The 26468-nt window shown below is 42.4% G+C and overlaps 1 protein-coding gene across 7 annotated transcripts in view; it reads left to right on the plus strand.

Moving 5' to 3' along the window:
* Nucleotides 1-26468, plus strand: part of SFMBT2 (Scm like with four mbt domains 2) — a 107049-nt gene that overhangs the window by 32120 nt on the left and 48461 nt on the right. For all 7 annotated transcript variants that reach the window (XM_021530941.3, XM_021530939.4, XM_021530940.4 and 4 more), the window contains 3 exons: nucleotides 13671-13759; nucleotides 16922-17168; nucleotides 21938-22035. In XM_021530941.3, the coding sequence (XP_021386616.1) occupies nucleotides 13671-13759; nucleotides 16922-17168; nucleotides 21938-22035 (434 nt within the window). The remainder of the gene's footprint in view (nucleotides 1-13670; nucleotides 13760-16921; nucleotides 17169-21937; nucleotides 22036-26468) is intronic.

Consider the following 26468-nt stretch of genomic DNA (forward strand, 5'->3'; position numbering starts at 1 on the left):
TCTATAAAGCATTTTCCTGATGACAACTGAAAATCAATTCTTCTAACCCAGATACCAAATTCTGTGGGTCAGTTCTGGCCCTTCAGCATGACATTGGAGAACTTTTGCTCTGAATTCCCAGATAATGTTTCTGTTCTCTGTGTGAGTGCTCTTGCTTCCATTTGATTTTGGTCACAGAAGGAATAAAACCCAGACCCACAAATGAGCTTAAGGACATGCTGAAACCCAGGCTGATTGATGGTTTATTTTGTCTTGTGAGGCAGAGCATCCACCTCCTGCATTTGTAGCTAAAAAAAGCTTTTTTTCTCCACGCTGTCACTTGGGAGTGAAGAAATGAGGGGAAAGTCAGCGTTTTTAAGTGTAAAAATGCAGCTACTTCCTAAAGTGCTGGAGTTGATGTAGAAGATTAATTATATCCAGGGGAAACCTTTCCCGATTCAGGAAGTTATCCTGCAACGTGTTGTACCAGTTTTACTGAAGAGACACTGCCATGATGAGTACAGAACCTAGAGAGGGGGAAATCCTGCAAATATCCTGTGTCAAACAACTCTGGGAAGGTCAGAGGAGTCCCTGTCCTTGTGAAGCATCTACACCCTGAATGTTCTGACTGCTGAAATTACCTCTTCCATAGATTCCTGCTTTGCTTTCAGCAGTTCTGCTGTTGACCTTGATCTTTTCAGCAGGTGCATCTGTTGGGAAGGCCTCTTCATGCAGAACATCTAAATTTATTTAGAAAGAAGTCAGAAAACCTTAAGAGGAAGCATTGTATGATAAAGATGAGCTTAAGGGCTCACAAACCAATTGAATGAACCATGGCTCTGCACTAATATTTGATTTAGCAGTGGAGGCATTTGGGTTCACCAGAGCATCATCATCTCCAGTCAGAATATCCCAGGTTGATGGAGAAACTGATGTTTTATAATTCAAAGGAAATTTAGAGCACTGTGGAGAAGCTGCTTTTGTTTCAGGTCCTGTAGCACATTGTTATTCTCACTTCACACATTGCCTTGCATAATGTTCCACTCTGATCTCTGATTCAGATTTAAACTCTTCAAAGTTTCAGGGGATGTTTTTGATCCTGGGATTTATAGTTCAAGCCCCTTTTCTGTTTCCAAGTGAAGAAAACACATGTTTAGCAAGCACAAAATGAGCCTTGGTGGAGCATTTCTTTGATGGTGTTGTGATGATGGTTATGAATTTACATTTTGTGCATAGGATGTTGAGCACCTCATGGGGCCTGGCTGTGCTTTGACTGTACCATTAATTTCGGGAAGGATGCATGATGAATGTTCATCAGGCCCTGCAGGTTCTGATTTGTGGTGCTCACATCACACAGCCAAAAGGCTCCGGAGTGATTAAACGGGATTCAGTCATTAGGAGCTGGCAATACAAATGTGATTAATTACAGAACACACTGTAAATTGTGAAATGAGTTTGATGTATTTTTTTTTTTTTTGAAAACATATGTTTCTGCTTCATGGGGTGTCAGAAGTTGGAGTCGTGGTGAATGAGGTTTGTTTGCTATTTCCATGATAATTTGGGAGTGTGCTGGGTCATGGGAATGGTTAGCTTTCCATTGTTGTCCCAACTCTGGGGGTAAGCAGTGAGATTTGGGGAGGGTCACAGGCAAATCCTTAAATCAAACCTTACAAGTCCATCTTGGAGCCCACAGCCAGGCTGTTGTACTGCCCAAGGTGTATCCTTTGAAGGCCTTTTGATACCTGCTTTATTCCTTCAACTCTGTCCAGTCTCAGTTTCAGGCCAGCCTCTTTAAACAAAAGTTCCTCACTAACTCAAGCCCAGTGACACCAGCCTCTCCCTGAGTCCTGACAGAGTTTTCCAACAAAGAATCCCTTTTGCTTCTTGCCTCTGGAGTTCATCTTTGTGCTGGGGGTGTCAGGCTGACATTAGTAATGGTTTGCTTTTCACTTTGAAATCACTGCTGGTGAAAAAAGAAAAAAATTTGGAACATACTGCCCAGGGAAGTTGTGGTTGCTTCATACCTGGAAGTGTTCAGGACCAGGCTGGATGGGGCTTTGAGCTGCCTTGTCTAGTGGAAGATGCCCTTTCCCACAGTAGGGGGTTGGAGCAAGAGGATCTTTAAGGTCTCTTCCAGTCCAAACCATTCTATGATTCTAAAAAAAACTCCCTTAATTTTAAGCATTAAACAAAACTTCAGTCCTTTTTCCTTTTTTTTTTTTTTTTAATTGGTGTTTCTTCTGTTCTGTATTAAACAGTATAATGCATCCAATAAATTGCAAGCATCATCCCCACTCATTCTCCTTTTTCTGTAGAATACAAAAAATGAAAAAAAAAAAAAGAAAAACCCCAAATCCCAGCCCCAAATCAGAATGGATTTCTTGGACATCACATCCCTCTATTTGTCTCCTATGTTTTGACGCTTTTATTTGTAGAGGATATTTGTTGTAGACTGTTGGCACTACCAGGGAAAAACAACATAATTGTGCAGTGAACTGGTTTATGCTTTATGTAAGAACATTGTGCTGCTGTAAATTTGTTGGGTTTTGCAGAGCTGTTTCCAAAGAATATCCTTCAGAAAGCAACCGTGGGGTTTGGGAGTGAGGAGAGGCACTTAGTATGGGGGATAATTGGATGGAGTTTGGAGGTGTGAGGTCAGAGCCCTGGGCAGGATATTTATACTGCAGTGACATCCCCAGATGGAATGGCCCATAAATTTTAGGTGTTGTTATGCCACAAAATCTATTTGGGGCTGGTCTGTGAGATCCCAAAGGCACAGGGCATGGAGCTGCCTCTTGTCTCCAATGCCAAAGCAAGCCAAGGGCAGGGTGTTTGGTGTTCAGGAAACCTCCAACTTTTCTTTCTTTTACTGTGTAGTATCAGTGACACTTGGGGCAATGGGATTTTTTGGGAAGGACCCCATTTCTTACCTACTTTTGGCATGGGCCATTGTATGTGCCCAGTGCTGCCCAGAAATTCTGATTCATCTCTGAACCAAGCTGGTGGCTGGCTTGCAATAGTTCTGGCTGTGGTTAGGAATTCTGGCTTGGAAGGGGATTTATCTAGGAATTTAACATTTTGCTTTGTAGACACATTTTTTCCCCTCTTTCTGTATTTCTGATGTGGAATTAGTACACAAGGAGCTGTGGACTGCTACAGGAAGACCTTGCCAGGGTTGATGGCTGGGAAGGCAGAACAAACATCCTCCCCCATGGCTTTCAAAACTTTTAAATTGGGATTTTACAATTTCTGTTGCATTTGTCTCTTTCAGTCTGCCTGCAAAGATGAATGAATACTCTCTTGGTTTTCACCCCGAGGGGCTACAATTTGGGAGGAAATAACCGTGCAAATGCCTGCTAAATGCAAGGAATCTGGTGTATGCACTTGTTTCTCAATACAGGTGAATTCATAACCTCCTCATGCAGTCACCCTGAGCTCTGTGATCTGGTTTTGCTTCTGAGTACATTGGTTAAGATGCTGATTTTCCTGGGATAACAGTGCTCTCACAATGTTATTGCTATTATTCTTTTATCTCTATGGGATAAAAACTGATGTAGAAATTACAGTCACAATAGCAGGTTCCCCCCTCTTTTCCCTGAAAGCTCCCAAACTGCTGATTTCACAAGGCCTTCATTAAGACTCCTGGGTCTGGAGATTGGGAGCTGGAGCTCTCAGTGCTCGTGATCCATCTCTTCTGAGCCCTGGGCACGGTGCTTAATGCACACGGAAGGAAAAAATAATCAGGGAATGTGCGTGGAGGCTTGGGGTTAAGTGCCAGGAGCTGCAGGGTTTGGATGCTCATTTTCACAGTGAGCCATCACCCTAATGGTCATTGATACTAATGATGGAGAACCCCTATGGTTATGTGGTGTGTGCAGAGCTTTCAAAATCCTGGCATTGCCTGGCTCTCAGAAATGCCTTTCAGGAACTCTGTGTACGCATCCAAGATCATTTAAGGCAGCCAGTCCTGATTTCTTTCAAAGACTGTTGTTGGCAGCAGTGAAATTTAGTTACCTTGTTCCTAGAATTGAATGGGGCAGAGAGCAGTGTTAGTGCTGTTGTTTAAATAAAGAGTGCAGTTTCTGTTTAAGTAAGAAATTTTGGAGCAGCACAAACCACTAACTCTGAGTGCAACACTCAGACTCTGTAGTTACACCTCAGTTTTTTTCCTAATTCATCACAGAGGGAACTGAGACTAAAATCAGCCGATTTTTGCCACGTTGGATTCTGCAACAAAATCACAATAATCAGCCTGCAGATAACTGTCCTACTGTCCTAGGGTAACTTTATGCTGCTTGTATCCCCAATTGTCTGTTCTGCTTCTGATGGATATTGAGTTCTGTGCTTTTAAAACCAGATTTGGGAGCCAAGGGGGGGCGGGGGGGAGGGGAGAAGAACAAGCAGTGGAATGTCTGAGGTGGCTGTATTAAAAAACAGAGATAAAAGCTTCAGCTTTTTCTCACAGACTGTTGTCTGCAGCATGGACAGCAGGAGGGAGCTCTCCTTTGCTTTTAGTTAGTTTTTAGCTAGCTGAGGCAGAGAAGTTCCCCAGACTGTGCCTTTTCTTCTTCTTGGAACTGATCTGCCTGCTCTGGACTGAAAGCCCAGAAAAACATCAGGAGCTCCCACCTGTGACCCACTGGGGGCCCAGGACTTGGCATTTTCCAGCACAGGAGGGACTGGTAAGAGACTGAGTGAGCTGAGCTACACCCCACGACAAGGACTCTCTGAATTTTCCATCTCTTCAAAACAGTGAGAGGTTCCATTGTTTAATAGTATTCATTTTTTTATGCTTGTGAGTACTTTGCTTGTTACATGAACAGGTTTTTTTCCACTTTTCTTGAAGGAGGTTTACGTCCAGAACTGGTTGGGGAAGGGGCTGCTTGAATTTGCTTTCTAGAAAAGACCACTTCAGAAGTTTCTTCCCAAAATTTGTCCTAAACCAGGACACCCACTTAAAATTTGTTGTGTCCAGCAGATATTTTTGCATTCCCCTCCCAGTTTTTGGGGGTTTTAATGAGGGTGGATTTTGTTACCTAGTCTAGGTGACAACGTTGCAGAATTGTGTTTCAGGTGAAATCAGTGTAAAAATACTGTAAAAATAAATTAAAAAATCATAGAATCATTTGGGTTGGGAAAGATCATTGAGCCCAACCATTAACCTGGCTATAAATATGTGGTAAATGCTTTAAACAGTTGAATGCTTCATCATTAAATTCCAACCTGTTAAGGCTGGATGGCCACAGGTGACTTCTTGTTATGCTGAAGGTGAATGAATTGGTTGCATCCCTGCAAGGTGAAGGGTGGGAAGAGATTAATTCCCCTCTCCTCTTGCCATGTCCCACCTGCATCTCTCCCCCCTCATTCCCCATTCCCAGATCCTGAGGGAGAGCAGTGCTGTGTCTGGGTGATTCCAGGCTGGCTGCTGCTGATCACACTTGGGTGAAGCTTTGAAACAAAGGGATGTGACAAGTGCCAAGTGGAGCTGTTGGATTTGCTGCTGTTCCTTATCTGCATAATCTGATTGCAGTTGATAAGTAACTCCACCAAGACAGAGCAGAGATCCTTCCCATTATCAGCACACTTTTTTATCCCTTTTCTAAAATTTTATTTTAAATGCTTCAGTGCAAGCCAAGTGTTGACTTTGAGTGGAGGGAGGTAATTAATCACATTTTCAGTACTTCTGAAAATGATTTACTTGTGAGTAGATAATTTCCTGCTGGCTGGGTCCCTGAGGCTGTTGTGCTCAGGGGAGTCAGGGCAGGCTGGTCTGGGTTTGTGGCACGCTGGGCTCTTGGGATTTAGGAGGCAAATTTCTCTTCTATCTTTTGTTGGAATCTGTGCTATTGATGATTCTGAGATTGTAGAAAGTCTCTGTCAGCCCACTGCCAAAGCAGAAGCCATAATTGGTCTGTGCTGGTTCCAAGGTTGTTTATTCTGTTTATCTCTCACATGTTCTGCTGCCCTGCCCAGCTCTGTCCTGCAGGGCAGCGTGTGGGGCTCTGCCCTCAGTGGGATGTGACAAACATTAAATACCAGAAACTCCCTGGGCTGGATTTACAAGAACGTGCCAATATCTGTCACCTACGTTGGACAGTGTGTCCCCAGCCTGAACCAACAGAAAAATGCCAACACCACAGTGAGACATGGAGGGCATGAAGAAGGAGAAAAAGGACAAGACACACCCAATTTCCTCCATCTTGTCCCCTTTGGACCCCTTATCTAGAATCCTAAAATTTTACTTTTGCACCCGTGCCACACTTAATTATGACTTCTATCAAACACTCAGAGCTGGTAATTCATGCTGTAAGATTGAAAACTCTTTTCCATGGCCAGAGATCACAGACAGTGTCTCTGGGGGCTCTGTACAGGGGGTTCCTGACCCCTGCCAGGGTCCCAGACCTTCCACGGCAGCCAGAGGGAAGCTCTGGATTCCCACAGTCTTGGGCACTTGGACTTGGGAGCAGAAAGCCACAGCAGTGGGATGTCAGGAGAGTGTGTCTGTACCCATAAGGTTGTGTTTGGGGTGAACACAACTGATCCTATTGCATGGGAGTGCCTCAGTAGTTGGTGGTGGTGACCACTTCAGGACAAAGTGTCTTGTTCAGCTTCCTGAGCTGCAGTGATTTAATGGAGGGGATTTTTACAAGATTTTACATAATTAAAAAAAAAAAAAAATCAGTATAGTAGCACCCAGTCACCCTGTCTGCATACAGTGATGGTTTTCTCCCACAGCATCCTACATCCACCTCTTCCACCCACAGTTCCTGCAGCTGGGCTGGAGTTTGCAGCCAGTGCATGCTTCAAGAAATGAAAAAGCAACTCCCAAACCACCCACTGCTTTTTTATTGTTAAAAGGATCGCAGTTAATTAAAGACTAGAGAAACCCCAGGGGAATGGTGTGCATGTCTGTGAAGGGCTCAAAGGATGTTGGGAAGCAAAGTGTCCTCTGGACACTGAGGCAGCTTTTTTGCTCATGAACTTGCTTGTTTTGACCCAGAGGATATAAGCTGCTAATTTCTGGAAACTCTGAATGGCAGCAGGAAGGATAAAAGTCGCATTGTACTGAAATTCAGTGTAGTTTAATAGAAAAAACTCTAAGGGAGCTGTTCAGGTGAGAACCTAAAGCATGTGTTCATGCCTTTATCTGGGTTTTTTTTCCCTCTGTACTTTTTCTAATCAAAGAGTGCTTTTTCATGCAGAGTTGGATGTGCAAGGATTAAAGTCTGTGTTGGCCGTTTCTTGGGTCAAGACCACAGAAACTACAATGTAATATTCTCTTAGAAATGAGATAAAGATGGCTTGGGTAGCTTCAAAAAACAGAGGTCATCAAATATCTTGAAGAAAATTTTAAAAACTTGCAGAATATTGTTATTAAATTAAGTAACTCACATGGGCTAAACATTAAATTGAAGTTTGCACTTACTCAGTTTTATTTTTTCGAAAGTGAGATATTTAACAGCAAGCAGATCAGTCAACAGCTTAAAGGATCATCTACTTAGAGAATACAAGAGTTACACATTCTCCTACAGACTTCACACCTCCTTCCAGCATCTCTTCCTTAGCCTGTTGTAAATTCACATGAGTGGGACCACACAGTTCTGCTGCTCCAGAAGTGTCTTTTGAGCACCTGCATTCTTCTATGGGCAGTTGCTTATGATTTCTGGTTTCCATGAAAATCCTCTCTATATAATATTTTCCTTGAATACTTTATACAAGACAGGTGTCTAGAAGGCAGTGCCTGAGCTCTGAAATTGGGGTCTCATGATATTTGTGGCTGCACCACAAGGAAATCAGATCAGCAGCTTTTGATGCACTTTCTTTTCTTTTCTGAACTGAATTTGCATTATTTTGTGATCCAGTTCAAACCACAGAACTCTGTTGCTGTGAGAACAGAAGACTGTTTGAAGTTTTAAGTAAGAAATTGTTTGAAGATGTCTTTAGCCCCATTTGGCTTTTTTTCAGGGAACCCACAAAAGAATTCAAAGCAAATAGTCATTTTAAAAAAATGTCATTAAAGCACTAAGTAATTTTTTTTTTTTAATGTAGGTTTTACTCGATTTAATTTGGAAATTCTTAATAGGGGATCTGGCTTTGTAGGGTATGCAGTGGAGTATGTTCCCAGCCTTGAAGGTCTTGGGGAGGGTTCAGAAACAGCCTGAGCCTTTACTTGGGGACAGCACTCAGCCCCCTTCCTGTTTTCACATCCAGTCTGGTTCACAGGGATGTAAATAGTGCAGCAAGACGAATGAAAATGTGGGGATTCAACCGTTTCCTGTCAAAATGCTGTTTTATCAAAATGGAAATATTTTGTGAGAACATGTCAGTTTTGACAAATTGTTTTGATGGGTGAAGTCTAAACAAATTGTTTTAGCATTTTATGTTATTTTGATATAAAGACATCTCATTTCGACTCCATCATGTAGACCTTTATAACATAGTTACAACATTTATGTGTTAATATTTTTGTAACTTATAAATATTGCATTGAATGTGTGACAACTTCAAAATTAAAAGAAAATGTCAATATTGTAAGCTTTCTATAGTTTTGCAATATGCTGTTTAGCTTTTAAAAAACTGCATATCTCATCACAGAGTTAAAGAATGGTTTGGTTTGGAAGGGACCTTAAAAATCATCTTTTTCCACCTCCCTGCTGTGGACAGAGGCACTTCCACTAGACTTTGGATGCTCCAAGCCCTGTCCAGCCTTAGTTTTGCTGGCTGGGTGACCTGTAGCAGATCTCCACTATAATGTCACCCATCCCTGCTGGATGGAGTGGCTGGAATTCCCTTGTGTTACCCTTCAGGTGCTCTCCTGCTGATCTGGGATCTTCTCCCCAAGCTCTGGGCATTTCTTTCTGGCACCAGCAGCTCTACTTTAATGTATCTTAAATGTATGTCTGATTTTTATATCTAGTGTATATATATGTATATCTAATCTGTATATCTGTATTAAATTTTGAAAATCCTGAATATTTGTTTAGAAACTTAATCTTTTCATGAGATCCTGGTATTTGAGTTTATTTCACAGTGGAGAGAAAAGAATTGCCTGAATCCTGCCCAGCTATAATTCCCCTTGTTAACTATTTTTTTTTTTTCAGTCCTAGGAAAGAGTTAAATTTTTAATGATGAAAATAGTTTCCATACTGAGAGTGTTGTCACTTAGCAGATTAATCTGAAAGATCTTAAACCATTTCATAAAGCTGTTTAAGATGCTGTTCTTCACATATGAGAAAATTAAAACTCTGCTGTTTAGAGGTTGATGGGTTCCAGTGAGGATTTTCCAGTAGAGGTGTCGACAGGTTGCTGGTGATCCTGGGTTATTAAAAAAAAAAAGAAACCCAACGTGAAGAGTGTTTTGTTGTCTCTTGGTTGTTGTTTTTTTTTAGGTATGGACAAAAGTGAGCATAATTTGATATTACTGCTTGTTTGGCACATGTATCCATGGGGCATGCTGAGGTGTTCCCAAGGCGTAGTTTATTTTCAGGTGCTGTGTGCCTGTAAGTTATTTATGCTACCATTCCTTTATTTTACCAAATGCATCAGTTCAGATCCCTGAACCTTGTTCTTTCCAATCAAGTAGGTTCCTCTGCGGGGGGAAAAACAGTCAAGAAAAATAAAAAACCAACCACGTTCTTCCCATTGTCTTGTTGGTCTTTCAGATTTCAAGGTTTTTCCTGCACTTTGCAGTGTCTTTTTTTTTGGAAAAAAACCCCAGGAAAATGAGAATTTCCATGTAAACCTGAGAGGAGTGGCTCTCAGCAAAACAGCAACTCCTAGAAAACGAGATAAAATCCCAAGAGTTGCTAATGTGATAATAGTATCTCATACTCATTGAATGAAGTGCCTGTGCCTCAGTGCTGTCATGGGACTGCGAATGTGCTTTTAATCTCTTATTTCTCTAGAGAGACAGATAAATCTGAACCCATTATGTGCTGAGGCTGAGGCAGGGCACAGAGATTTACAGGGTTGCAGGAAAGAAGCTGCTGTCCTGGCTCTGGGGGGATTGGAGGGGATGGGCTGTGCATTGCTCCAGCATTTCCAGCTGCTCTTGGAATGGTTTTCATGGTCAGCACGCACAGAGCAAGGGGAAAGGGCTGGGCTTGAGCAGCTGATGGGGAAAACCTGATGATAAATACAAATAAGGCTTTGCACATCAGCCAGTGACCAGCTGGCAGCAGCCCCTGCTCCTCAGGTGATGCCAGCATGGAGTCCCAAGGCACAGCTTAGGAAAATGAGACCAAGTAGTGAAAGTGAGGAGATGGCAGTGGGTCAGAAGGGGAGGGAGGAATGGAGGTCAGAGATGTTGTGGGCAAGGTGAATTGAGTAGAGAAAAGTGGGAAGAATTTGAGGGATATTGGATATGATCTATTTTTTTTGGTAGAGTTCAGGTCTCTGGAAGGGGTACTCAATTTTATAACCTGAGTTTTAATGTTAGAAAGGTTCTTTTTCTTTCTCATTCAGTAATTTGCTGTAATATTTGCCAAACTAGAAGGTGATTTCTGAAATAATAATTTTTTCATGAAAGGAGACAGTGAGCTGCAAGGACCTGTTTTTTGGGGTTTTTTTTCACTTTGCAAGTGTGGATAATTTCACTGAGGTCTGTTGGGAGTGGCTCACCCTTCACCAGCCCATCACTGAGTCTGGGAACTGGTGTATCCCTACAGCTGCTCCTCAGGAATTGGGGAGGGAAATGTGGGATCTTTTTCAGGTGTCTGAAGCTCATGGACCACTTCTGACTCACTGAATTAATTCAAGGCAGGGGAAAATTTGTTGAAAACAGGAATACTAGTGGATTTTGGGTCACCATGGAGCAGGATTCTTTAGCCTGGCCGCATTCCCTTTCCATCAGCTGGCCAGCCAGCTGAAAAAAAAGAAAAAAAAAAAAAAAAGCAGAGTTCACCAAGCCCATCCGGCTTGAGGAGAGGTTCAGTAAAGCCTTTTCCTGTAACTAATGGGGGAAAATGGGAAATAGTGATGGAAAGTTCACTGCTTCAGTCCCCAGGTGCTGAAGGAGTCTGATACACCAGAGGAGCCCCAGAATTTCTGGAGAGGGGTGCTCAGGTTGGAGGGATGCTCAGGTTGGGCACCCATGCATTGCACTCACAGCTATTCTCATTTACCCAGCAAATTTTCCTTGGTTTGAATATATTTGTTTAACATTTTGCTTGGTCCTCAAAGGCTTTTGCAGATACCGTGATCATTCAGATTCACTTCATTACTACTAAAAATTAATATTTGCACTGTGGTGGCTTGAACTGTAAAACTGAGAAGGCTGATGGTGCTCTGTAGGTACAGAGGAAGGTACAAATTCCTGTTTCTACAACTTCCAGTGCCATTTCTTGTCTCTCAGAGGTTTTCAGAGTCGTTTTATCTATGCCACAAAAGCATAATAAAGGAAAACCCTAGAAATTAGATTTGTATGGGAAGGATGGTTCTGAAACCACCTAGAAACTGAGAATAGCTTGGGTTTTTTTTTTCAGCTGATCCTGTTTAGTCTGAAAACAGAGGTCACCTTGTGACTTTCAGACTTGGGAAGCCTCTAATCCAGATCTGAATGTGGAGAGTAGCTTATTTAGATGTCAAACTGTGAGGTGCAAGTCTTTCAGAAAGGACAGGGGATTTTTTTTTTTTTCTCTCTGAAAGGCACTGGGAGACTGACAGACAGCCAGATCTGTGAATCAGGCATCGTTATGACATCTCCAGTTGGGCATCTGGAAGTGGAAGCCCCTGAAATCTGTTAATCTGTTGTCAACTTTGAAAATCCTATTCTCCCCCCATCTCCCTCCCCCCCACTCCTGCCAGCTTTGAAAGTTCAAAGTGTGTGCTTTTTATCACATTTGTCATTCCTTGGTAGTGAAGCTCTGGCATTCAGAGATTTGGCTGACAACTTTGTGGGAATGAGCCAAAATTGAGTTCAACTTGCACCTTTCTGTGCTGCACCCAGTGCTGTTCTCAGGGAGAGGCAGAAGTCTGAGCTAGAGGGAGTCCAGCCTCATTCATTACCACAATTACTGTCCTGTCCCTGATGCCAAAATTCAGCTTGTTTTCTTTATCCTGAGGTAGGTGGACAGGAACTGATGAGGTGCACACAGCAGGAGTGCTGAGAGAGAAAGTGTCATATTGAAACCATTTCTTCTCAGTCTGTTCTTTCATCCTAAATAATGCAAAGGTCATAAATCTTCTGGAAATCATGCAAAATCGGTGCTGCAAAAGACTTAGAATGGTTCCAGGCAAGTTCAAACATTACTTTATGGAGGCTCAAGTCCAGCAGTGCAAGGTTTGATAATTTTAAGTACATTTAAATGCACATTTAAAGTAATTTAGATATCTAAATGGGATATATAGCTCAAGGCTGGGAGAACTGGCTTTTGGGGAAGGAGCACAGCTTAGAAATAAGGTTGAGATAAGGTGCACTGGGTATGGCTTGTGTCTTTGTCCATGCCCAGTGCTATGGATTACCATGGGGTAATGGTCTTTAAACAACTTATGTAGTTGTTTATTCAGAGGAAATGTTTAAATTTTCAAATGCTTTTGATTTTTCCCTTCTATAAGTGTTTCTAAGTTAGCAAAGTAACTGCATTCCTGATGATTCTCTCACACATAAGTAAGATTAATGGGGAGAGAAAACAGTTTCAGATGTAATTTAATTCTCATTTACAGGCAGGTAGAATTAAAGTCAAATTTCTGGATTTTTGATTGCAACTGCACAGTGCATTTGAAGAGGTATCTCTGTCTATCAAGCTGAGATATGCTGAATTATTGCCTTCATGTGTCCACTGATTTAAACAAAAACTGACCCAGAATGTGAATCCTAGAGGCAAAAGTTTTATATTTCAGTTCAAATCTTATAAAACTGCATACATGTCTTAAATTAATGCTGGTTCACAGTGTTTGCCTGAGAAATTACTCATTCTTTTTCCGAAATGAAACAGAAGTTCCTGATAAGGGGAAGACTTTAGTTCTTTCTTCTTGCTAGTGTATTGACTCAGCAGCTGATGTATGATGTTCTCAGGGTTGATTTTTCTACTTCATTGGAAAAGCACCTGGAGTTTCTGGTCTCCTGTCAAGGAATCGAAAGTTTGCACAGCTTCTTTTTTTCCCAGAGGTCATTAGTGAACATACAGAGAGACTTTATAAATCACATCTGAGGCCAGGTGATAAGCAGGAAACGAGTGGTTACACAAGCAGTGGCCAATTCTGAATGGGAGAGATGGGGATGATAAGAACGATGTTGTAAATCACTGTCAGTGGCTACCAGTGGAGCAACACCTTCCCTTTTTTTTGGGATTTAACTGTGTGCAGAGGTTGCCCAAAGAGCTGGACAGCACAAACCAGCTTTTTTCCTTGTCTGTGTTGCAGTTGCAACCAAAACTTTAGAGCTGGTAAATCCCGAGGAGATGTTTCTAAAATGACTCAGTCACAGGATGGTTTGGGTTGGAAAGAACATGAAAGATCACCTCATGTGCAGGGACACTTTCCACTATCCCAGGTTTCTCCAAGCCCCATCCAACCTGGCCTTGGACACTTCCAAGGATGGGGCAGCCACAGCTTCTCTGGGCAGCCTGTGCCAGTGCCTCATGCCTCTAATAATGAAGAATTTCTTCTTAATAAATACACCAGATCCACTGTGTGACACACATGTGGCTGCAGCCTGCTGTGCTAAGCATTTCTTTTCTTCCCTTCCCCAGCAATCAAGGAGAAATACATGGACTGGACAGAGTTTCTCATTCAGGATCTGACCGGCGCCAGGACGGCCCCTGCGAATTTGCTGGAAGGTGTATGTATTAGATTGCAGTTCCTCCTCCTCCTCCTCCTCCTCCTCCTCCTCCTCCTCCTCTCCTCCTCCTCGCTGTGTGCTTGCAGTGTCTGTGTGCCAGCCCTGCCCCAAAATCCATGGCAGCAGTGCCTGGGCTCTGCTGGCTCTGCTTCTCACCCAGTCACGGGGAATTGGTTTTGCCTTTTAGTTCTTTACAAACTCAAAAAAGGCCTGGTGGGGGAAGGAGGGCATGGAGGGGATCCACAGAATGGGGAACCCAGCACTTCAGTGCCCCATTAGATCCATCAAACTGGTGACCTGAGCTGCCAATCCATCTCTGCCCCATCCCTGGAAGTGTTCAAAACCAGGCTGGATGGGGCTTGGAGCAGTCTGGTGTAGTGGAAGGTGTCCCTGCCCATGGCAGGGGGTTGGAACCAGATGATCTTTAAGGTCCCTTCCAACCCAAACCATTCTGTGACTCTGTGGCACAGGTTGGAGAGGGGTTTTAGTAGGTTGTGGGGAGCAGTGTCAGGTTTATCTTTATATGGGAAGTGCTCCCTCAAGGACATTCCCCCCACCTAAATCCAGCAGTCACATTTAGCAGGGAGGTTGTTGTTCTGAGGTGTCCTCAGAAGAGAAGAAGGGTTCATTTTTCAGATGCACCCATCTGTGGCCAAGAGCTCAGTCTGTGCAGCAGGTCCGTGGGGTGGCTTGCACCTGGGCAGCCTCAGTGTGCCTTGAGATCCTGGGCAAAAATCCCACAGCCTCACCTTCTTAAGGTGCAGCTTTTGCCTCCTCCTGCTCTCCTGTGGGGCAATTTGGAGGGGAGACAGATGATCCTGCAGAAGCCCCTCACTCTTTGTCCTTCTGTGTTTAGGCTGAGAGTGGGGGCATACAGGAATTTGTGAAAGTGCTCACGTTGGCTTGTGGGAAGCCTGTGTGCATCCAAGCCCTGTTTTTGATCATTTTGTCCCTGGTCACTTCCACCATCCACAGCTGCATCCTTTTTCCACATGCAGTATAAATGGACCTGGCAGGGAGAATTAATATTGATATTGTACCATTAGTGGTTTTTCCCCCCCAGTCTGAGGGAAGAACAGCCTTGCAGCCCCCAGATAATCCACATCCTCAGGCCTGCTGCTTCCCCATTCCTGGACTACATTCCAGGTGGCATATGCAGAATTCTGCTGGTGTCCAACCCCCATCTCTGCTGTGTGCCAATCCTCCCCTTTCTGCAGGCAGGGAAGAGAGGCAGCCCCAGGCAGAAAAGCAGAGAGAAAAAACCCTGTGTTGGTTTGAAACAGTTTCTGACCCTTTTCTGGTGTTTTATGTGCTCAGTGCTGTCTGTGTCGTGCAATGTATGTTGGCCCCTGTTGACAGATTTGCTGTTCATGAGTGCTGCAGATTGTTGTTAGACTGTTAAATCAATATGTAGTGCTACTTTTAAAATCTTTTTTTTTTGTTAAACGTGTGAAGGGTTCTTGCATTATGGTAAATGTTAATATTTCATGCAAGCCGATTATTAATCCTAGCCATTCAGTTCTCATGGGGTAAGTGACAGCCCATTGGCTTACAATTTAGCACACAGATCAGGGAAGCAATATTCACTTTGATACAGCCAGGGATTTATTATAATAAGTTAAATCATTACACCATCGTTTCATATTAAAGAATATTTTGTTGCAAGCAGTTGTATGAGAGGGGGAAAAAATCCACACTAAAGTGGATTTCTGTTGTATTATTAAATTCTGACACTGCATTTTGCCATGAAATAATATTTGAAGAGATTATACAGGTGCTTGCAGCTTGCACTGTAGAAAAGTAGCTTAATATGGCAAATATATTGTTCTGAGAAATATCTATTAATCATAAATTTGTTTAAAATTGTACATGTGATAAGCTTTTTGTTAATTTTAATTGCTTTTTTTACTGTATTCTCATGCTCTTGTCTGCTTTTTTGGATTAAGAGAGATGTACGAAAATCAATTGCATCTCAAAATTTCAGTATTTTCAATATTCAGTAGGAAAAATAACTTTTTCAAAAATAAGGCTTTCTCCTTGTTTTGTAGCCACTGTTAGAAAGAACCATCCTGGACTGACTCTTGATTTACAGAGTTAATATTTTAAAAAGTAATGTGAGATGTTTATATGGTTTAATTAAGTAAAAGTGGGAAAAACCCACAGGGAAAAAAAAAAAAAAAGGTCTTTGTTTTTAATGTATTTTGGTCTTGCATAGCAACTCCTTTGGGGACCAATCCTTCCTAGTCTTGGGGTTGTTTTAATGCTGCTCTTAAAACCCCAGAACGGAGACATTGCATAAGAATTCAAACTTGTATTTAATAACAAATAAGAAATCTAACCATTATGTTAAAGCTTGAGAACACAGAGATGCTCCCAGCCACAAAACAAAAGCACTGAGCTTTAAAGGGGTTGTTCTGCAGAGCATCTCATGGTTTTGTAATGCCTGTGCTTGCAGGTGGAAAGTTACACACACGTGTAAATGGCTGTAAAATGGGGATCCCAGAAAATAACCATGTGGAAACAAATAACCTCAGTCACTGGGATTTCTTGGGCATGGTGGCTTGACCCAATAAATCCTGTGTGCCTTGGGCTTGGATCCAAACCTGCTGTGGGCTTTGAGCTCTGGAATAACCCCCACAGACTCCTGCATCCATGGCTGGGGAGGATAATTTGCTCTCCATGCCAGTAGGAATAAGATAAAGCTGGTCTTTGGTGAAAGAGATCAGTACACAGAGTGAAATTTCTGGGTCATGCACAAAATAGTCACATTTTAGGTAGATATTAGGGTCCAGTCCTGTGGTTGGTTCTTATCAGCTGCAATCAATGAGAATTTGTTTAAAATCCTTCAATACAACTGGGCTTCGAGTAGTTCTGGAGCATCCTAAATGGGTGTGCCTTACAAGCTGTTCCACCTTTTATTATTCTTTTTTTTTGCTGTTGTTGTTGATGATGTCGGTTGAGAAATTAGCACAACTGTTGTTTTCTGTTTTACTTCTGAATTTGCACTTGGAAGACATTGGGTAAAATAGAAGAAGAACAGACTGTTTGCTGATCGCTTGGATGATGGTGTGAAAAACAAAAATAATCTTCTGCTGTCATCTGTTTCCTTGAGAAGTCTTCAAATAAAGTTTAAAATAAGGAGTTTTGCTTCTATTCAAACAGCCTCTGCGAGGAAAAAACCCTGTAGACCTCATTACAGTTGATTCCTTAATAGAGCTGCAGGATTCCCAGAATCCCTTTCAGTACTGGATAGTTAGTGTGGTTGAAAATGTTGGAGGAAGATTACGCCTTCGCTATGTGGGATTGGAGGAGACTGAATCCTATGACCAGTGGTTGTTTTACTTGGATTGCAGACTTCGACCAGTCGGTTGGTGTCAAGAGAATAAATACAGAATGGACCCACCTGCAGGTAAAGAACCTCCTTGAAATTTTGACTCCCTTCGTGGACATTCACTGATGTTTTGAGATACTTTGTTCTTGTCTAGCATTCACATTGCTTTGTCAGTAGTTTCTGGCTGTGGCACAGATGGGAGGTGAGATCCATCTAATTTGGATCAGAGTGGGTCAGGTGGACTGTATTGTTCATTAAATAAATTCAGTTGAAGTCTTTGCAAGTCTGTCAGACCACATGAAACACCAGGAGATGACAACTTGGAGATGAAGCTCTTTAGGGTTGAGTTTAGTGCTCAAACCAGCTCGAATGGAAAGGGATTGGGACTGCAGTTAAACCAGTCTGGGATCACAGCTTGATCCACCTTCTCCTGTGTAGGTTAACAAGGTGTCCAGCTGTGTGCCTCATTTTCTTTGTGCTGTGGGTGTAAGTTTTTCCATGAGTATTAAGTTCCCCTCCTCTGGGAAGGTGTTTCTGATGTGGCTTCTGTCCCTCACACCTAATGAGGAGAGTTGACCCCAACATGTTCAATTCTCGTGTTCACAAGTTTGTCTGGGTCTTGGGTCTTGCGTGCTTTTTGAAAGTGTGTTTTTCTTCTCTGGTAGGTAGGAATCAATGTACCCCATCACTTCTAAATTAGATGTGAATGCTGGAGAGCATGAATATCACCTACTGTTACTTTACAGAGAAACAACTTTTCATTGACCATCTCTGAACCCTCTTGGCCTGTATAGGTTTGGTGATTATAGAAATGGCCCAGAGGAGATTTGTGCTTCCTCTTTGTTCATTCCATTTGCTTTCTACTCTTTCCTCCTTTTATCCAGTTGTACATCCTCCTCTGTGAATTCCCCTCCCCTCATGCCTTTCTTTTCATTTTTTTCAGTTGTCTTTCTCTAAACTTGTTACTGGACTCTTTATTTGCTGGAGTTGTTTACTTTTCTTCTCCCCTCTCCTTGATTTAACTTTTAAAATTTCTGTCTCTTGTTCTTAACTGTTTTTATCTGATAGCTGTTTTATCTCCTTTCATTTTCTGGCCATTCACTTTTTAGTCAACATTGTTATTAGTGGACTCAATGCCCAGATCTTTTTCATGACTTATATTGACTTAAATAGGTCTTCATTACTTTACACCTCCTAAAGTTGAGCATTTTAGGAGTTTGCTGAGAAAAAACCCTTCAGGTCTGCACTCTTTTGTTTTGCCCAAATTCTCTCCTGATCGCTGCTCCTGGAGTCTTCCATTAATCCCCTCTTCTGACCCAGCTGTCAGGTTCTGCTGGGAGCAGCCAGTCAGGAGTGGAAATCTGAGGAATTTCTGGAGGCAGGAATGTTGGTTGTTCCACTCCTGGTCATTTGATGTCCACCTAACACAGAGTCACAGAATCGTCAAGGTTGGAAAAAACCTTTAAGATCTTCTCGCCCAACCATCCAATGTATTCATGAGGCACAATGAATTAATGAAGTGTATGAGATACTAACTGAGAGGAAGAAGACAGAAAAAAAAACAAGTGGCTGGTCTACTTCAAATTAAAGCTCTGCAAAACGAATCTTGGAGCAGTCAGGGAAGCAGTAGTGAGTTGTGAGGACGAGATGCTGGCAGCAGAGAGCTCTAAAGAAACTCAGAGATGAGGCTATTAAACCACTATTAAACTCAAAAAATAAGTTTCCTAAGGACCTGAGGCCTGGAGTCTGTGCCAGGGGTGCATCCTCCTGTGGCATCTTTAGGGAAGATGTCTGTTGTATGCAAGACCTAGTGTGAATCACCTTAAGAAGGAGAGATTCTGTGGGCAGTACCTTGTTTTTTACACATCAGGGGTTAGATTCACCTGCCATGGTGCAGGCATCACAAGGCAGTTCTGTGTGAGAAGTTGCTTTCTCTTTATATTGGGTAGGGAAAAGAGGGTGCTAAGACACACCTAACATAGATAAGATGACATGACATCTTTTTAAGCCTAATTTTTTCACTCACAGGGGTTGAAGCCAATGAGCACTAACCCAGTTGTCCTAAATGTTGAACATCTGGAGCTAATTGAGGCCATTCCTTGATTGGTAAAGGGAGCAGCCTTAGACTGTGTATTAAAGCTGTTATGTTATGATGCTGAGGACATGTAGCTTCTCCCAAATCAGTCTGTGTGTCCCCTTGCTGTCAAATGAGGGTGTTTTTATACATCACTTCTGCAGCTTCTGCTTTGCCTGCCCTCGACTTGGATGCTACATATCCACCCTGAGCTTCATGTCCCTCTTTGTTTGGGGTGTGACTTTTCCCTGTTGACCCACCTCTGGCACCTGCCAGGTTTCACTTTAAGGTCAGTCTTTCAGGATGCAGAGCATCTCAGATAAAGGAGATCCCATGGACCCAAACAATATTTTGGATGGAGGAGTCTCTTTCCTGAAGCCATCCATGTCCTAACACACACTTAATGTGAAAGAGGGTCCTCTGGGGCTTGGAACTGGATGAGTTTTAAGGTCCCTTCCAACCCAAACCATTCAGTGATTCTATAAAACATCATCCCAGCTGTCTTCTTCAAACGGACTCTGTGTATCTCACAGGCACATTTAACTGAAGCAAAGGGGTTATAGCTTATTTTTCCCTTCAGATGTATATCTGAGTCTGGAATAAGTCTCCTTGCTACTTTAAATTGGCACAGGCTGCTTGACACAGAGCCACTGATGGCCTGAGCTCAGCTGTTTATGCAGGACGAGATCATCCCGTTTTATGCTACTTTCTATTTAAAGACAAATTGCCAGTCATTTTAATTGCTCACTACTTGTGAACCCTAATACAAATTGACACAGTACACTTTGTTCAATTACCTGGAGCCCTGGCACTTAAATAAAATGCTTTATGCTCTTTTAACCATGCAATTTAGTGTCCATACACTTGCCAGCATAAGCGAGATGCCAGTAATTAAATGTGCATGTGATATTCCTTGTGGCCCTTGAAACCACTGGAGTTGCCTCAGTATCTTGAATTTTGTTGATAGTCCCCAGAGAAGTTGCTGTTTTCACCGATTTTGGCCACAGTTGCCCATAACTTGGCCAGAGTTGCCCAAAATGGCAATTTCATCTTTCCTGTGCTTCACTGGCACCACAATAGAAAATCAGGGTTTGCTTCCAGCAGGGAGGCATCAGGCACAGTTTTTGTGAACTCAGACTTTAAACAACAGGCTGCCTGCAGCATGGGGTGAAATCATGTTGTGTTAAGTATTTCCCTGTAAATTAAACCAGAAAAGAAAGAAACAAGGTGAGTTGTCCCCATCCCTGCCCTTCATGCTGATCAGAATTCCTGCAAGCAAGGGAGACGTGGGGCAACAAAACTATAAAATAATGAACAATTAGATAAAGAGTGCACTTCTTAACACTTGTGCTCGCTGCACATGCTGTAAACAAAGACTTGAAATCTATATTCCCCTTAATAACCAGACAGCTGAGGAATTAAAAACACTGCCCCTTCAAGTGTGTTTAAATTCATATGCATATCCTTGATGTCTGTTCTGAAGTAGTGAGATTTGATATAGTGGAAGTATAAATACATCCACTTCAGTGAGTGATTCTGCAAATCCTGTTTTGATAAGGTCTTAAATCTGTTGAGTTCAGAGCATAAAATTCTCTTGTACCATCAGTGCTAGCTGGAAACAGTGCTTGCCAATTCCTTTTTTTTTTTTTTTTTACACATAATTTTTATTCCCTCCTTCAGAATTGTAAGATCCAGCAGTAAATCTTCTGCTAGCTAGTAAATATATATATGGTTATTAGATGTACAGGATTTAAATGCAAATTGGGCCAAATTGAACCTTGATGTGAATGTGGGAAGCCAGACTGGCCAAAGTAAAGCTCCACACTCTTCACTCTGTATCAAGGTTTGAGATTATTACTGAGCAAATATTCATTTCCATTTTAATAATTGTTGCAATCTATCTACCTATCTTCTCTCTTTGAGGCCTTGATATGGATGTTCTTCAATAACTTGTTAGGTGCAAGATAACAATGTGTTTTCTAGGGCAGGAATAAATCCAATATAATGTTCCTCATCACAGTATTGTTTCCTACATTGTTCCTTTTGATGATTCATAGGCATTTCACTGCACTGAACCATAAAGGGCTTGTTAATATCATGATTTAATAATATTAAACCTGTGTAAAGAAACTTACTGGAAGCAATGTGAAGCTGCACAAAGATGTTGCCTAAAAGTATAATGATGAAAATTTATGAGTGTAAGTCCTTGCTCTGGTGTGATGCTCTGGTTTGAGTGTGGTACCAAAAATTCTGTCTGGGTAGAGATTCAGCTGAAATGTTTTCTTCCCACGCCCACCCCAACCCTGCAATTAAAAAAATCAGCAAAATCCAAACATTTTCTGATGAACAGGTGCCTCAATAATGATAATTTTTGTTTTGTTCAAATATGACTAGTATTGCCTGAAGGCGTGAGGCTCCTCAAATTAGGTAACATCAGGTATTTTGAGAAATGAAAATCAAAGGAGAGTTTTTTCACTATTTTCAAGTAATGAGATAATATGATTCTCATTCCTTTAGTGGTATTTGAAGGATGTGAATTTTTCTGGGTTTTACTCCAGGCTATAAAACACAATCTTCCTCCAGTGTGTCCCTGCTAGGTGCTTTTGTGTTGAATTTATCCATGCTGCACAGCTTGGGTTATAGACACTGTTCATTTCACTCGCTCTGTCCGTTCATGTGACTTAAGAACTTTAGTCTTCCAAAAATCTTTGATCTCCAGTCACCTCTTGGTTTTGTTGTTCTTTTTTTCTTTTTGTTATTGTCATTCCTTTAGATATCTATTCTCTGAAGACTATAACTGAGTGGAAATGCGCTCTGGAAAAATCCCTAAATGATGCAGCAAATTTTCCTCTTCCAATGGAAGTGTTCAAGGTAAAAGATACTTTTCCTTTACTTGTGAAACCTGTGATGAATGAACATGCCATGTTTAGCAGCTCATGTTAAACTTTTTTGGAAAGGCCTTTGCTGTAGTACATAACCATGGAACCACAAGTTGGGTGTTCGTAGCATCCAACATCCATAACCATCCAGCCACAAGTTGGATGTTTGTATAAAACACTTTTTATGTGTGGACTTATTTTTTGGTTGGTGTTTTCTGGGGTCTGGGGGTGACCAGCAGAGATTTCTCCAGTTATTTTTCTGTTAGATCTGTGCAAAGACGTCATACATAACTGAAATAGCAAAGTTGTGATTATAAAAGTTGACACAAACTGGACAGATTTCTGTGAGCCTTGCACCAAAGTTTTCACCTGATCACAAGCCACAGGGTAGAGAAACCCCCTTCAGGGACCTGTAGTGGAAGTAAGACATGGATTTTCTTCCTATATCTTCTTTTTTTAATTTTTTTTTTTTACTCTCACTCCAGTGCTTCAGCCCCAAGGCACTGCCTTTAATTTCCCCTGTAAATCTGCACTGCTGTTGACCATGGTGGCTCCAGATAGTCCTGATTTGCAGCTGTGCCTGCCTGGTTTGCAGCAGTTCCATGCTGGCTGGGGTGGGATGGGCAGTGAGAGGATGCTCAGGGAGGTGTGTGGGGCACTGCTGTGCTCCTAAACCATTCAGTGATTTTATGAAACAACATCCCAGCATGTCTCTGGTGTCACCTCTTGCTTGAGGACCTGGTGGAGCTTGCTGGGGACCCTCTGGGTTCCTTCCCAGCCCTTCAGCAGCACTGCACTGGGATACTCCAGAGCATCTCTGGAACTGGTGCAGTTCATGTGTGGATGTGGCACTCAGTGGTGGCCTTGGCAGTGCTGGGTTAATGGCTGGACTTTGATCTTAGAGTGCTTTTCTAACTGAAACAATTTTATGGTTCTGCAGCTGGAACAAGGCTCTTACCATGCCCCATTCTGGCTGCCACAAAACCCTGGTGCCACCTTCACCCTCCCTGCAGGGACGTGGCAGCAGCTTCCCCTGGGGAATCCAGGCTCCTCGCCCAGCCTGGATGCACTCAAATTAGAAATTAGCAAATTAGTTAATTTGGGGACACTTTGCTGATAGCCCAGGCTCACTGGCAGCGTGGGAGAAAAGGAAGATTGGTGTTGGCCTTGGGCACAGATGTGGGTTTGAGGAGCCCTGTGTTGGGATGGAAGTGGCATGTGGAAAGTTCTGGGTCTCTGCCATTCATCTCATCCAAGGCTCCCATCTGCCAGCTCTATTAAAAGTTTGCCTTGGCAGCTTCAAGATCAAAAGTGCTTTGTGTGGGGCAGGGATTAAATCACAGAAGGGAATTTCTAATGTGTAAATTTTATTCCTGTCTGTGTGAAAGAGTGAAGAATGTTTCTGATGAGGCTCATGAAACATCCTTATTAAAAAAAAAAAAGCTTATAACTAACAGCTGTGTTGCTGGCTCTTCCCAGTGTGCCAGACTTATACCCACTTATTTTAATTATTATATGCAGGTCATAAATTTGAATTCAGCAAATCCCAGTTGCTATGCTGTGTGCTTGGAGCTTGCAAAGATCTTCCTCTTAGAAGACAATGCAAAACCTTGGAGTGCTTGAATGGCCCAAGAGGAGAGTTACTTTGGGGCCAAATGTGGTAAAAATGTCAATGTTCAGGTCCATGGTTAGGTCAGTAGGACTTCTCTGTTTATCATAATGTGGAAGGTGAGCACAAGATGAGCAGAATTCAGATTTTGGTGCTGTCTGAGCCCTGGTTCTGGTGCTGAGAAGGCAGGAGACGGAATAAATTTTCTGTGTGTGGGCATCATTTTATTCTGCCCATTTGGGGTGAATCAACCCCATTTTGTACATATTAATTAAGGAGAAAAAGACAAGGTGTCATCTGTGCCTGTCATTAAGTCTTCCTCTAGTAATGACTTGAGCATGAGTTAAGGCTTTAGGAAACTATCTGGGAGTAAACTCAACTGATCTTGCAAAGAAAGCCAAGCATTATGTGTGGGACCTTCAAGTAGAATCCCTGATCCCAGCAAAGAGTGTCATATCCAAAGGTGTCTTTAATAACTTGCTTTTAATTTTAGTCTTTAAAATTTTATTTACAAACCCAGTGCAGAAGTAGTGTCTCTTCATGGTGCCTGAGGCTCCTTGCTATTGTAGCTGTTGTGTGTTAGATGAGATAAAAAACACAAGGTTGGACAGCTGGCTGTTCTTAGAGATCTTCTGGAAAGCTGAAAATGTCTACTTTGGCAGACATGGTAGCTGCACATTGAGCAGTTGCATTCTGCTTTTTCCACATTTCCCTGCAGAATTCCGGGGCTGAGCAGGGTGTAGGTGTGTGCTTGCTCTTTATGAGCATGTCCTGGGCTGGATTATGACTTAAATCCATATTGTCCTTAAAGCTGTGCATGGCTGAGGGAAGTGTCACTGTGGTGCCATCAAGCTGTCCCCAGGAGGTGGCACTGGCAGAGCAGAGCCACGTTTGTAGGTGAGCAGCAGCTGCTCTCAGGGCTCTGTCAGCCCATTGCTGCTGTCAGCAGTGACACTCCTCAGCTTTGGTGTCACAGGCTTGGGTTCTGCCTGAGCACTCAAAAACCATGAGCCTTAATTATCAAAGCTCAGAAATGTGGCAGAGCTGAGCTTGCCACATGGTGGTCTTCAGCAGCACCTCCAAAAACCCCTTGCAGAAACACAACCCTGATCCCCTCTTGGCATCCAGGGAGAGGACACCAGACCACAGGAGGTGGTTGCAAAAATCAGGAAAGAAGGCTGCAGAAAGGATTTTCTTTTTTATTTTTTTTTCCAGTGCTGTTTTACACTTGCCATATGTTGGAAGTGTTTGTAAAATGCTTTAGGATCCTTTGAGAAAGGAACATGATGTTTAGCTGTCACAAAATGCTGCTATTATGCAGCTACTAAACATAGTGTTTTGCAAACTGCACATCCTGGAATAAATTTGCCTCCTCACAAAAGCTTTTTGCAATGCACCTGCTATTTTGTCATTCCCTGCTTTTCAGAAAATATGTTGATCCTTGAAGAAAAATAAATACAGACAGGGTTTTCAAGGATGTTTGAATGGCTTAGGAGCACCAATTGCTCCAAAAGGCCACAACCCAAGGACATGTGTCCTTTGCTGTGTCTGCTCTGATTTCAGGGTGCTGTTGGGATGCTCCCACACTTGGTTTGGTCTGGTCATAAATGATGGCTTGGGCTTCAGGTGACACCTGATGAAATGGTCAGGGCTTGTTGTGATAAAGATGGTCAGAATGTTACTGGGGCCTGATTTCAAGTTAAGTGGAACAATTTCAGTGTTTTGCTTTAGTGCTGGCATTGCTGGTGCTCTCTAAGAGGGAGTCATGCTCCAAACACAGCCCTGATACTACAAACCAGTGCATATTTTAGAATTACAGCCCAGCAGCTTGTGTAAGATGAATGAGTTTAGTTTCCTGGAGAGAGGCAGACAGGAGATCCTGGATATCCTCTCTGACCTCCCATTCTGCTTTCTCCAGATCTGTGGGTGCCATGCAGATGCTGTGGATCCTCACCTCAGACACCTCTGTTTGGGCAACTGAATCCTACCCAGGATTTGGGGTGCTCATCATCTTTCCATGGATTAGCATATCCTGTTCCCAATTCCTATGAAATGAATCCTCTTGACTGGCTTGCACGGAGCTTTTACCAGCCACATCCCTAACCCAAATCCTGATAAACTGCTTGGAGAGCACCTAGAAGAGAGAGGTGTTAGATATCTAAGACGGGTAGAAATTCCTTTGGTCCCATTCCTCTAGCCTCCTCCTTTCCTGAAGTTGGTTTTTCCAGTCCTAAATCTTTCTAGCAAAAACCCCTCTATATTATGCCCAGGCCAGTGTTCCCCTGTTTATGACTTGAGCTTATGGATGTCTCCCTTTACCAGTTAATAGTGTTAATTAATACTAAAACTAATGACATGGAAGGAGTCAGCTGGGACAGATCTCTCCTAAGGAGACAGAAGGAGGGACCATCCACCACCCAGGGAAGAGTTGCCTCTGAAATTCAGGACAGAGTGGTGCTTCTAGTTCTGCACTCACAAGACAAATATTGAACAGAACTCCTTCCTACCAAAAAAACCCTTTTTCTCCATTGGATGAACTATACATTTTAGTAGTGAGAGTAAGAGCAACACTTTCTCCAAGACATACATTTTTTTTTTTTAAAAGGAAGACAACTTCTCTCAGAATTTAATAAACACTGTGGGTGTTTCAGAGTGTTTTCTATACTGGAAGAGTTTAAATTAGAGAAATCCATAAGATCATTTCAACTTGCAGACAATCCTAACCTGACTTCATGAGTAGCCTTGAAGTCCAACAGGGTTTTTGTGTCTTTATCCCCTCTCAGTGGATGGGCTCATGCTTGGAACGAGCGTGGGGT

Source organism: Lonchura striata, chromosome 1A (assembly GCF_050655825.1).
Source record: "Lonchura striata isolate lonStrDom1 chromosome 1A, ASM5065582v1, whole genome shotgun sequence".
NCBI classification, from domain to species: domain Eukaryota; kingdom Metazoa; phylum Chordata; class Aves; order Passeriformes; family Estrildidae; genus Lonchura; species Lonchura striata.